This window comes from Centropristis striata, chromosome 8, assembly GCF_030273125.1.
Source record: "Centropristis striata isolate RG_2023a ecotype Rhode Island chromosome 8, C.striata_1.0, whole genome shotgun sequence".
In the NCBI taxonomy this organism is placed as follows: Eukaryota; Metazoa; Chordata; class Actinopteri; order Perciformes; family Serranidae; genus Centropristis; species Centropristis striata.
Window position 1 is genome coordinate 27,435,986 of NC_081524.1, and position 12,954 is coordinate 27,448,939.

The 12,954-nt window shown below is 37.3% G+C and overlaps 2 protein-coding genes across 3 annotated transcripts in view; both read right to left on the reverse strand.

Moving 5' to 3' along the window:
* The window catches only part of cep192 (centrosomal protein 192), a 50,913-nt gene extending 50,067 nt beyond the window's left edge, over positions 1–846 (reverse strand). Inside the window, exon 1 of the mRNA XM_059339427.1 lies at positions 640–846. The gene's annotated coding sequence lies outside the window, so the exon portion shown is untranslated. The remainder of the gene's footprint in view (positions 1–639) is intronic.
* A 1,032-nt stretch (positions 847–1,878) lies between these two features.
* seh1l (SEH1-like (S. cerevisiae)) lies at positions 1,879–12,433 on the reverse strand. Of its 2 annotated transcripts, none has more exons than XM_059339792.1 (9): positions 12,173–12,433; positions 10,599–10,649; positions 9,865–10,011; positions 9,375–9,586; positions 7,534–7,632; positions 7,275–7,415; positions 6,984–7,138; positions 5,061–5,214; positions 1,879–3,087 (listed from the first exon to the last, which is right to left on the reverse strand). In XM_059339792.1, exons 1-9 carry the CDS (start codon positions 12,281–12,283, stop codon positions 2,910–2,912), a joined length of 1,248 nt encoding a protein of 415 aa, XP_059195775.1. In that variant the 5' UTR covers positions 12,284–12,433; the 3' UTR covers positions 1,879–2,909. The 2 variants fall into 2 exon arrangements, with proteins under 2 accessions (XP_059195775.1, XP_059195774.1); XM_059339791.1 differs by lacking the exon at positions 1,879–3,087 and adding an exon at positions 3,266–3,589 and having other exon boundaries at positions 12,173–12,430.
* Between the last annotated feature and the right edge of the window lie 521 nt (positions 12,434–12,954).

Sequence of the window (12,954 nt, forward strand, 5' to 3'; positions counted from 1 at the left end):
GCTTTTTATTGCCATACTGTGTATCAGCTAATAGGCTGAGGCACCATGGGGGCAGTCGTCCTGTCGTTTTGGACCACAGATGTATTATTATATGTATTATACATCCATGATTTGGGCACGATTCGTTTGGACCCAATTAATTAGATTTTGAGACTTACAATTGGAAAGTTTAAAACCTCAAGTTTATTGTTGTAGCGCCACCATCTGGCCAAACAGCGCCACGACAGTCTGTGCACTTTCTTGAATCCCCACGACTCCCCAGCAATACACCCGCCAAGTATAAAGTAGATAGATGAACAGTTCTCGGGTACACACATACACAGCGATCTACAAAACAAATGAAGAGCAATTAACTTGTTAATTGTGCCTCGTTAGCTTATACTTAACGCTTGCCTGTAAACTTGCTGATAACAAAGTGGGTTTGTCATACTCTCCCAGTTGGAGCTAACAAACTTACTACACTAACGTTATCTTAGTTTATTCGGTTATAGAGAAGTGTTGCTAGAACACAAGTTACAGACAACATAGATAAGTTGCTTACTACACTGACGGCTAACCCAAATCATTGAAGACTGCCACCTTTCAGCAGGAAAACTAACGTTAGCCTCAAATCATAACGTTAGTTGGACTTCAACTCACATTCAGCAGCTGCTCCAGAAGAGGTGCTGAGAGACCACGGCTCTGCTCCAACAACAGTTTTGTCTCTGTAAACTGGTACAGACACGGTGCAAGTTGTAGTTGGGTTTCCAAAAGTAACTTCCAAACACTTAAGCTTCACATTATTTCTTAAAAGCAACCACAAAAACAAACAGTACAACAGTTCGGAGGACCAAGCAGCGCCCAGAAACCACAGGAAGCCCGCGTGAGCGTCATGTCATGTGGGCGGGACTTAGCCAATTTAACCTGATTTGATTGGACAACGAACTGATAAGGCAGGAAATTGTCAATTACAATTGGATGGGATTCATGCCATTCTGTTGGACTTGAACAGTTTGGAAAATAGCCTATGATGCATCAATCGGGTGTTTGTCCTTACAAGATGAATGAAAGGAGAGGCTACTTATTTTTAGACTCCAGTGATGGCAATGCAAATTACTAGAAAAAAAATGCTATGGAACAGTTTTATAGAATTAAACATTCATACTTAATACAGAATTAGTATGAAAAAACTCATTCCATTATAAGGCTGAATGAAAGTCAAACCAGTTTGGGAAAACATCACAACTAAATGACTTCACAGAAGTTTTGTCTTGAAGGTGTTTTTTTGTTTATTGACAGTTTTTTTTAATTAAATTTTTGCACACAGAAGTCCAATAATAAATTAGTCATATTCCTAAAGTGTGTGTGTGTGTGTGTGTGTGTAAAATTACAAATTACCGAGAAAATTGTTAAATTAATGAGAAAGAAACCCTCAAATTTCTGAGAAAAGTGACACATTTCCGAGAAAAAATATACAACAAAAAAGTGACACATTTCTGAGAAAAAATTGACAAATATAAGAAAAAAAAGCGACAGATTTCCGAGAAATTAGTTACACATTAATGAGAAAAAAATCTAAAATGTATAAGAAAAAATTGCAAATTTTAAAAAAAATCACATACTGGGGAAAAAAATCTCAAATTTCTGAGAAAAAAAATCACAAATTTACAGAAAAAAAGGGACACATTTATGAGAAAAAAAAAATCAAAAATTAACGGAAAAATGTGACAAATTCATGAGAACCCCCCCCCCCCCCCCCCCCCCTCAAAAAAGTAAGAGAAAAAAATCAGAAATGTATGAGAAAAAAACTCACAAAAAACATCACAATTAAATTACTTCTCAGTTTTCACACAAGTTTTGTCTTGAAGGTGTTTTTTGTTTATTTACTGCTAGTTTATTTAAAAATTTAATTAGTTAAGCAAAACAAAGCTAAGACATAAAAACAAAGTACAGCATCGATTGTTACTGGCCGAGTTTGTTATCTCAAGTGTTCTGCCAAGCAGCTGCAAGAAGGTCTCAGCAGACAGCTGCATCCCATGCTTTCCAGTATTTCAGAGGCATCAATGAGAGTGAGCCATGAAAAAAAATGTTATCCCTACTTTCAAAATAAAAACAGTTTATTTCCCTATGTTTAGAGTAAAGGGGGGAGAAACACATATTTCGTTCTTTCTCCCTGCAAGGATATCTTTTGTATCTGCCCTGCCAAATCAGGCTCAGCAACACCACAAATGGTGTGGAATTGGTAGGGATCAGTTGCTCACTCAAGAGACATTTCAGCAGGGCAAATCACACCTGCCACATTAACTGAAGAGATTTATTTTGTTTTTTTAATAGGCCACATCCAGTTGGCATTCAGAGAACCAGAAATGTTGAATCAAGTACTGTTTCCAAAGAAATGTTCCACATGATAGCAATAGATGAATGAATGGTAGTTTCTTTGTGTGAAGGAAGAATAGCAAAAAAAAAAAATATAGATTGTGCTGTTGACTTTGACTTCCATGTATAGTTATGAACCTCCATGAGTGTTAACATTTCCTCTGCAGGCACTAATGGTTGAAGTTGTCAGTCCTTCAGAAAAAAGTACCAGCTGACAAAGATATTTTTCATGACCCCCAAAATAAAATATGCCTCTTTATTGAACATTCTAAAATGTTAAAGCACTAGAATACAAAACTAAATATGCAAAATGTTTAGCTTATTATTTACAGGCTGACTATTTAAACTGTTGTCAAAATCGCTTCACTGGCCATATAATGCAATATTTTATAAAATCTTTCGATTCCTTTTCTAATTTATGTACAGGAATAAAGAACAAAGCGTTAGAAAAAAAGACATAAATCAAGGTTTTTATTAGAAATGAATGGCACTTTTGTGGTTAATGCTAATCTTCCAACCATATCCCTTTTAATTTAAGACATAACACCCCAAAATCACTGTCCTTCAGCCTCTGGTAAGGGCAGTAGGGCTCTAGAGGAAAGTCTGTGGGGAATAGCCTGTTGCTGAGGCTGAACAGGCTCAGCATCACAGTGCTCTATGAGAGAGGAGGGAGGCAGCAGGTGACCATACCTGGTCCCTGCTCTGGGAGGATCCAGAGGTGGAAAGAAATACCTGAAGCAACAAAAAAATGGATGGAGACGAAGACAACAAATACAAGAAAAGAGAGAAAAAGATGATGGGTGTAAAAGGAAATAATAATGGAATACAAAGTGAAAACGCACCAAAAGATAATAAGAGATTAAGGGGCAAAAGGGAAAAAACAACAAATGAAAAAGAATGGCAGACAGAGTAGTGATAGAGGTTTATTTTAAAAGGTGTATGTGCAATATTATTAAAGGAGGTGAAACCCAGGCAGGTAACATGATGGAATCAAAACAAAGTGGGAGCTGTGAAGAACAAAACCGTGCAGATTTCAACCCAAAAACAGAGCCATTAGCAAATTTGACCCAAGTATTCAGCTCGGACACAATTCACACACAGCCTTATAATTAATTAACACGAGGCCAAATAGTAGCTGGTGCACAGGAGACATTAGTAATATGCAGGATGCTGGTATATCTTTGGAGAGGTCAGCTGCCGCAGGGGAGGGGCAAAGGGAGCTCTCTTGCCAATCCTGCATGCAACAAGCAGTACAATATCACATTACTTCAACAACCCCAATTCTCACTACTTTTATCAACAAGGAACGGGAATGCAAGAAACATTTAGGCAATGTAATTTTACAAAATTACATTTTTTTTGTAAAATGTATGGGTTGCAAAGTTAATATAACCTTATACAGTACTTTGTTATTCAGCACACATATCTTTTGTTATTCAGAGGTGACTCAATACTTAAGTTAGATGTTAAGTTGAATATAAGTAAAGCCATATTAAAATCAGTGTTAGCTCATACACTGTTCATCCACTGACATTTTTAACCCAGTTTAGAGTAACATCTAATGGTAATAGCTGCTCTTTTATAGAACTTTCAATGAAATTGGATTGCTAGGCAACAGCTTGGGTCCGCTTTAACTTCCTGTGAACTGATGACATTCACATACACTGCAACAAGTCATAAAACATGACATATTTGAAATGTTTATGTTTACACCTGTGAAATGCCTGTGTTACACTTGGTGAACCACGACTGCTGTGGCTAAAAGGGTCAATTAGAGGATAATAGTAAATGACAAAACAACAGAACACAGTGCAACTGTAGAGTAGAGTCAAAGTCAACAGGAAGTTAGCCACTGAAAAGTACTGGTCATACCAGACCAAGTAAGACTGGAGCAACAAAACCTGATAGCATTGAATTAACAAAGAGTTTCACTACCTATGAATTCAATTTTTCATTTGTAAAAGGAAGACGGTTTAGTCTGTTCTTTCAAGTCTTGAAGGCACAAATGTCAGTGGATGTATTCATACCTGTACTGCATGTGTTATATGATTTCCAGACGGTATTACAGTTGGTTAATGAGGTTCATTTAAACTGCCCTGCTCAGCAAAGAGTTTGGCAATACTTTTTTCAAGGATTCATTCAAATTTAAATTTAAAAGGAAGAGAAAAATTATTGAACTTTCATTTAATTGCTCATCTCAAAATAGAAATAGTCAAAGATTTTGGGTGTTAAGATGTAGTAGAATGAAGCTAAACAAAATTCTCAACATTAACCAACTAATGTTACCCAGCAACACGATGGTTCTGCTCTATATCCCAAAATAATGTGAAATGATCATCACATATCAAATTCATACAAACAGGTTTATTTTACATTTTATGCCAAGAATATGATTAGCCCTAACACTAACAATCCAAAGTGGAAACATGAAACTTATCTTGCATGCATCTGTACAAATCAAGAGGACATCTTTTATTTAAAAAAACAAACAAACACCACAACACATTCAACTCCACAGGCTTTATGCTGACATGTATGCTTGAAGCCAAGCTCTTTGCATGAGTGCAGCATTTGGTAAGTGTGGGCCCAGGAATTTGGTCAGTGAGCAGCTGCAGTCCCAGTCAGTGTGAGGCATAATAAGTTGTCAGTTCTGACTGGCTCGGGTTGGGCTGGGTGAGTGGCGTGAGACGCACCACACCACCTACCTTCCTGCAGACATCCCGTTCAGGGCGTTCTGGGAGGTCTGAACAGAGGAGCCAACAACTGTGCTCATGGCTGTGGGTTGACCGGACGAGCCGGTGAGTGGGCTGCCATCTCCTTTCAGGATACCTGTGCACTTCCAGTTGTCCATGTAGTTAGCTGCAGAGGGACACAGGAGCTCAATCAGTACTTAAGCTGCTTGTAACATGATCATCAAGTGACTCAAAATCCATCATTTCATACAAACCTAAGCAAAGTAGAAAAGCTGATGAAATAATTTAACCACAACTCTACATTTTACTGTCATGGGTTTAAATTTAATTTAATTGGGTCTCATATTTCTCGGCCGTCGTCTCCGTCTTGCTAAGCAGCTCAACCACACACTCACAACAGACAGTACACAAACACACTGAGCTGTAATCTAACAACACCAGTCAGACGCATACAATGTTCTTCTGTTTAAACTTTCATGGGGTTTATATTGATGTACACTTCATCTATGAAGTAAACAAGGCCGTCTGTGATTGTCTTTGTGCAGTGCACTGTAATTACCATCCCAAGGACAGTGAGAGAGACACAGCCAAAGCAGAGCAAAGACTGGGGGAGCAGAGCAGACATAGTAACATGGCTTGTGAAGAAATGTCTGGAAAATGCTGACTTTTTTTTTTTTCTCGAGCAGTGGTTTGATTGAAAAACTGTCTGGCCTGATATGTCCTAGTCTGTCTGAGCCTGTAATATTTTGGCATGTTATACTAGCCCCTTTCAGACTGCCACTTCAAGCCACAGTATTTATGCCTCTGTGACGTTTCGCCTTCATTCTGAATGTCCTAGAGGCGTAACGGGGGACCAGGTGATCCCAGCTCTGTACTGCCTACTGAGGTCGTAACAAAGACTTTGGCGAGACTGTTTGAGGCGGGATCAATGTGTACCGGCGAAGTTGACGAGACAGAAAATATGTGACGTATCATCAGAACTGCACCTCACACTTGAGTCTGACAGTAATTGAATCATGTTTGAAACATTGCTTGAGTATGTAGAATCTGTACAGGGAGAAAAAGCATGACATGCAGTTTCTGCCAGCTTTGTTTTGAATGCACTTGACGCTGCCGTCTCTTATTGTAAACACAATGCTGCTGCTCTGTTACACGCGACTACCGTCTCCTCCTACTTCGTTCTGCAATGCCGGATTTCAATGTGAATGGACATAAGACCATTGCAGAATCAGTATGAATGTCCTAAGGCGGAATGCTGGCAGAGCTCATCACGGCACTTTAGCAGAACGCGGCCTGAAAGGAGCTACTTTTTAATTTATAGTAGACTTAATGAAATAGTTTTAAAATGTAACTATTTCATAAAAGAAACCACACTTAACTGTATAACATTATCATACAGGTCTAATAAACTTTTTTGCAGTAAGGTCTGTTCGCAGGCACTCAATATACACTCATGTACATGTAAAGACAAATTAAAGGAGAAGACGAAAAGTCATTAACCCTTTATCGGGCGAAGAACTATATTTGGTAACTTCAGGTAATATTTAGAGAAAAAAGTTGCAAATTTACTAGATTAAAGTGGCAAATCTACAAGAAAAAAAGTTGCAGATTTAAGAGATTTAAAGTGGCAAATCTGCGAGAAAAAAGACGCAGATTTACGAGAAAAAAGTGGGGAAAAACAACTTTTTTCTCCCAGATTCCCCACTTTAAATCTCATAAATCTGCGACTTTTTTTCTCGTAGATTTGCCACTTTAATCTCGTAAACTTTTTTCTCAAAATATTACCCCCCACCCCCGGGTCCGTATGTTTCTTTTACACTTTTTTTTAAATGTAATATCCTCCAATATTCTCTCGGGTTGAAATTTGGGATTTGCAAGTATTTCAATGAGTGCCCTATTAAGGGTTAACAGAAGCCGCCAACAAGAACGCCCCACCTTTCCAAAGGCGAACACATCCGTCATCACCAGAAGAGGCCAGCAGGGTGCTGGTGATGTTCCAGCTCACACGCCACACCTGGGAGTTATGGTTGTCAAACTGAGCCACAATCTGAACCTCCAACTTGGTGGGTCCGGTAGAAGTGCTCTCCTTCCTGTTACAGAGATCCAAATTACAGATAATTAATTTACACGGGGTTACGTTTTCAGTGACTACACTAATCTTTGTGAACTACCAGTCCTTCATAGGATAACTGTACAAAAAGGAGTGAATGAAGAGGATTAAGTAACCTCATAGGAACAAGCTTGAAGATCCTGACATCTTTCGTTGCGATGGCGAGCACATGAAAAGATCTCCCCAGGTTTGGAGCAAATGCAATGTCATGGACTGCATCAGTAACAGTCATCAGCGTCTCGGCTTTAGCATATTTCCTTTATAACATTGGTTAAGAACATTTTTTAACATATTAAACATTCACAAAAAATATTTGTGATACTTATTATGGCATTTTATAAAGAAACACATACACAACACTTAAGGAACACCTACCTTGTGTTTTCATTATACTCATAGATCTGGACTTTCCCACCATACGTTACATTACTGTCATCGCTCCCCACTGCAAACATTGGTGGGTGGGCACGAGAGCTGGATGGGAGGGAAAAACAACAACATAAGATTGCACTGACAGATTCTCAACTGTATGATCTACCCAGCTGTTGGGAGGTCGAAGTATATATTTTTAAAGTTCAGCAGCACAGAACCTTGCGTTTTAAAAGGTTTACAGAATGTCTTGAATTTAACACTGGTCTACCAGAATGTTTGAAAAGGCCCAAAGCTGTTAATACGTTTCTGACCAACTCTTTTCTTTTTTAACCTCTTCAAGTCCTGACGCACCCCTAAGCTGTAGTGGAATCAGTCTTAAAGCTGTGAAAAGACAGCGTAATATGAAACAAGACCTAAGGTCTCACCAACCCAAAAGGAAGGGGGTTTAATGACACTCACAAAGGGGTCCCTTTACCTCTGACCTCAAGAAAGCTTAATGAAAACAGGTTCAATGGGTATCCACAAGACTCTTTACTAATCCTGCCTATTGCATTTGAATATTTCTGCATAATGGGGTCCAAAGCAGACTTGGAATTGCATAACATGACTGGAAATCTGAGAATTTTATGGATTCAATGGGAATTTTATTAATGTGTGATTATATCAGACCTCATGGTGGCCATTTCATTGTTTTGAGACAATTTTTTAACTTGGCATCACTGTGACCTGAGGTGACCTCTAGGAAAAGCACAGCCTCATTAAACTTTACAGCTACAAACTAAAGACCTAGAGCATTCAGACGATGCATTGTTTTCCTAGGTACAGTGACAATAAGCAGGTTTCTCAGCAGTTGAATAAATGGTCACTATCCAGTAGCAGAACATTTAAAAAGCTTTTGATACCAGATCACACCATGAATTTTTCTGTGGTGCTCCTCGAGGCCTTGGTGTCTTAATGTGTGTTTTGGATGGATCTTTGACCACTTTCAACTGTTCTAGAGTGGGTCAAAATTATCATTAAATGTGTGTATTAAATGGTATCAACTTAAAAAAATTGCATGCTGACATAGTTGGAATGGCCTCCATATGTTTCCATCATATTGTTCTAAACCCTCTCATGCCCTACTATTATCATAAAGAAACACCACCTTTATATAAACTGAGGTGTTTCTCTTATTTAGCCTTTCCTCATTAATATAAATGGGTTGGAATAAATAACAGAAACACATATGATGCAATACAATTTAACACCACCACAAACTGCAGCCTCCAAAATCATCATAAAGTTCTCTACACACCCCTAAACAGTTTGAACATAATAGCATTTATGAAAGCAGCATTTCTTGCAGTACTGTTATATTAGAATGCATGAATGCATTTTTTTTATCTAGGTGTGCCTAAGAATCTGGGTATATAGTATCTTTTAAACAATGAGTGTATTATATCTCCCTATTACATCAAACAAATGAGCCATATAATAGTATAGGGACCACATGTCCTATTTAAATGACTATTCTGTTTTTATTTTTTCATATTCTGGAACTTCTATTAAATAGTTATTTTTCCTTCCCATTAGGTCCAAAAGGGGCTGATTATTTTTTCACAATTGATTAAGCTTTCAAATATTTTCTTGATTAATCACCTAATCTATAAAACATCAGAAAACAGAGGTGCAATCATCAAATCTGGAACTATCAAATGGTTGTAATGGTCTCCTGAAAAATTACTTAAATAATCCTTAAAGTTTTATTTCAAAGCTAGATCGAATACAGCTAGGGCTGGAAATTAAGAATTGTGCCTCTTCTTTACAACATATACACATTTTCGGTAAAACTTTGGTCTAACCTTGAAGGGTTCCACGAGATGCAGCTGCAGCTGAGTTTGCAGGAGATCTCATGCTGCAAGGACCACTGACTCAGGTTCATCACATCAGGAGCCTCGTAGATCCTCACCACTCCGTCCGCAGAGCAGGTAGTCAACATCAAGCCCATGTGTTTAGGGGCAAACTTTACATCAGTCACTGAGGTTCTACTGTCCACTAGTGTGGTTCTCTTTATCTAAAAAAGAAACACCATGAAATACTTTGGTCAGCGCTTGTATCAAATAGAAGACTGTAGAAAAAGTGTCTACTATCTGTACCAGTTTAAGTTTAACTGTGAAATGGCAGCAGAATTGACTGTGTTACATTAGTAGGATTCATAACCAAAAACCAAACCTTACTGGGTACAATCATTCTGAATGCTGCAGGAGCTACTGAACTGAAGAGCTATAGAGGCTTTGGTTAAGAAATAAATACCTGTGATGCCTAGTTTAGAAGGATGCTAGTTAAACTAACCCAGTGGCTCAGGCCTCTCTGCTTGTCATTGGACTCCCCGACAATCTCTTCCCAGACAGCAGCTGTTCTGTCGAAAGAGCAAGAGGCCAGAACCTGCCCAAATTCTGGATGAGCCCAGGTCACTCTCCAAACTGATCCACTGTGTGTCTGCAAGAAAAAAAGAGCTTTTAACAAATTATAACCCTAACCCTAACCCAAATAAATCCAACACTAGTTATCTATCTATCTATCTATCTATCTATCTATCTATATGTACCTCAATAAATTAGAATATCATAGAAAAGTTTATTCATGTCAGTAATTCAATTTAATCAAAAATGGAAATGGAAATAACACATTATATGGATCCATTACACACAGAATGAAACATTTAATGTCTTCATTTATTTATTCACTGTCTCAAAAATTTAAATATTACAAAAGACCAATTTTAAAAAGTATGTTTAATATGGAATTGCTCTGAAAAGTAAATCCATCTATATGCACTTAATACTTGGTTGGGGCTATTTGACTTGAACTACTGGAAATTGAATTTACTTTTCCATGATATTCTAATGTATTGAGATGCACCTGTTTTTATATAGTTATATATATATATATATATATATATATATATATATATAGCAATTATGCAAATGTCATTTAATGTTGTGCAAATAGGATGTGTGATACATTAATATTTAAGAAGGAAAGCCTTCAGCGATTAAAATCAATGAAGCAAACAAGTGGCTTACCTTCCAGCTGGCTGTGCAGTGCCACTCTCCATTCTCACTTTTGTCCCAAACCTGAGAGAAATAAGATGGTAAGAAATATTGGCGACACAAAAGTTACATATAAACTTTCCAACTATTGTTGGATGTCACCTTCTAAGTAACAGTTGTACTATGTATGCAGGGACGATTTCCAAATGTATTTTGTTGGTACCAACCAGTTCCATCTTGCTTAACCCTCCTGTATTGTTGCGGGTCAAATTGACCCATTTAAGAGTTTAAAAATCTAAAAAAAAAAATAGTTAAAAGTATTTTTTCAGGATGAAATTTCTTCTGCTTGGCTTAAAATGAAAATGGTTTATTTCACATACTTGCATGTTTATATTACATAGATACTGTTCAATGGTCAATCTGAGCCTGATTAGAAGAGGTGACTAATGTAAATGTATCAACTTACTCCATAAAAGAAAAAAATTAAAAATGCAAAAAATAAAATGTTCAATAACTTAATGTCATGTTTAACTATTGTATTTATATGAAGGTCTTTCCAATGTACATTAAAAAGTTTTAACATGCATTTTTTTTCTAAAAACAAGTGAATTATCCTCATTTAACCATGATCTGTGAGAGGTAAAGAACACCATTGCACTTAATACTGATTGAAATGGTGAGTAGTGTAGACAATCATGAAATATAAACACTGTTTATTGGGATATTTTTGTTTCTGACACTTTTGGATAATTAAACATAACCCGGGTCATGACATAAAAACGAAGTAGCATGGAGCCCTGGTGTCAGCTTTTTTCTAAAGTTTTGGCTTTTCCACAAGTTTCCATGTCCAATTTAGTGCGTCAACTCTTTTGCAGCAAAGGTAAAAAAATAAATTAAAAAAAAACACCTCAACCAAGTGTAGTAACATGATTTTACTTTTTTTGCAGATATTTTTCAGATTTTTGCAGTGTGCGTTTCACCATTTTTAATGCAATCTTTTGATTTTGGGCTATTTCTTGGGTTTTTCTGAATTTTTGTTTGTTTTCATCTGTGTTTTTTGTAATTTTTTCGTCATTTTTGTGTTTTTTATGTGTGTCTTCTGTGTGTTTTTATGGGTTTTTCTGTGTGTTTTTTGTGTGTGCTTCTTGTGTTTTTATGTGTTTTTCCTTTTGTTTTTTGTGTGTTATTTTGTATTTCAAAATGTCGATCCAGTAAGTCAAAATGACAAAATAATAATCAGGTGAGGTTGAGCTGAAAAAGATGATACCAGCATGGCAATCATTATTTAAGTTGCATATACAGGCAGAATGAAAAAGAGTCAAAAACCAACAAAATAGCCCCACACTCCAAAGGGTTAAGCTTGGTTACATAGCTTGTATGCTACAGTCACCATGGCTAGCAAACTAGCTAACTTCAGGAAGGTAAATCTTTGTTCGCTGGTCAGAATTAGCAGCACATTTAGCAAATGACCTAACGTCAAAGTCTACCAACAACTGGTGGAGAATGAGAGTCAGTAAATCCATCAGGGGACGAAGGATGATATTAACAAGCTAGTCGTGACAGTCAAAGCTAACAGGCAAACTGGTGAATAAGTATTGTTACATTACCTTGACACTTTGGTCACTGGAGCAAGTTGCCATTCTCCGGCCGTGAAAATCATACGACACATCGTGAATAAGATCTTTATGATCTGCTGCGATACTACGCGCTATAAACATGATCACAACTAGCTACAGCAACCAACAAAACTAATAGCTAAAGTGGTTGCCTAGCAGGCCTGTCATGTGTCCACCGCGTTAGCTCCTGTCGTCAGTCTGCTTGGTTTGGCGGGTCCTGTAGAGAGCGAGGTGTAACAGGAGTTGACCACAAGGGGGCGCACCAACACACATTTGAGGTAAATCATTTCGTCACCCTGGTAAAATAATCGCCTAACCTATGCGCCTAGCTCATTTTTTCAAGTTTTGCAGGAAACATATGACATAGTCTGGTTTAGGTACTGTTCAACATGACGTTTAAACGTTTAAACTAAAACGTTACCATAAAGAAAGAGTCATATTTTGTCAAAATTGTTTTTTTTTTTGTTTTTTTTTGCCTAAATCATCTCCTCATGACGTCGGCCACCTATGGTCGAATCGCCTACATCCTCAGTTGATCAGATCATGTGATTTCACCCCTTTGAGATAATGGCCTATGTCAAGTGTGTGACTTAAGCGGATTTATTATGCCTAAGTCAAAATAAAATGTGACTTAGGTAATTTTTTGAACATGCCTTTGTGACTTAAGCAAGATATGGTAACACTTTATTTTGAAGGTGTCTACATAAGAGTGACATAAAGTGTGTCATAAATATGACATTGAATGACATGAACATGAACATTAATGACACTTT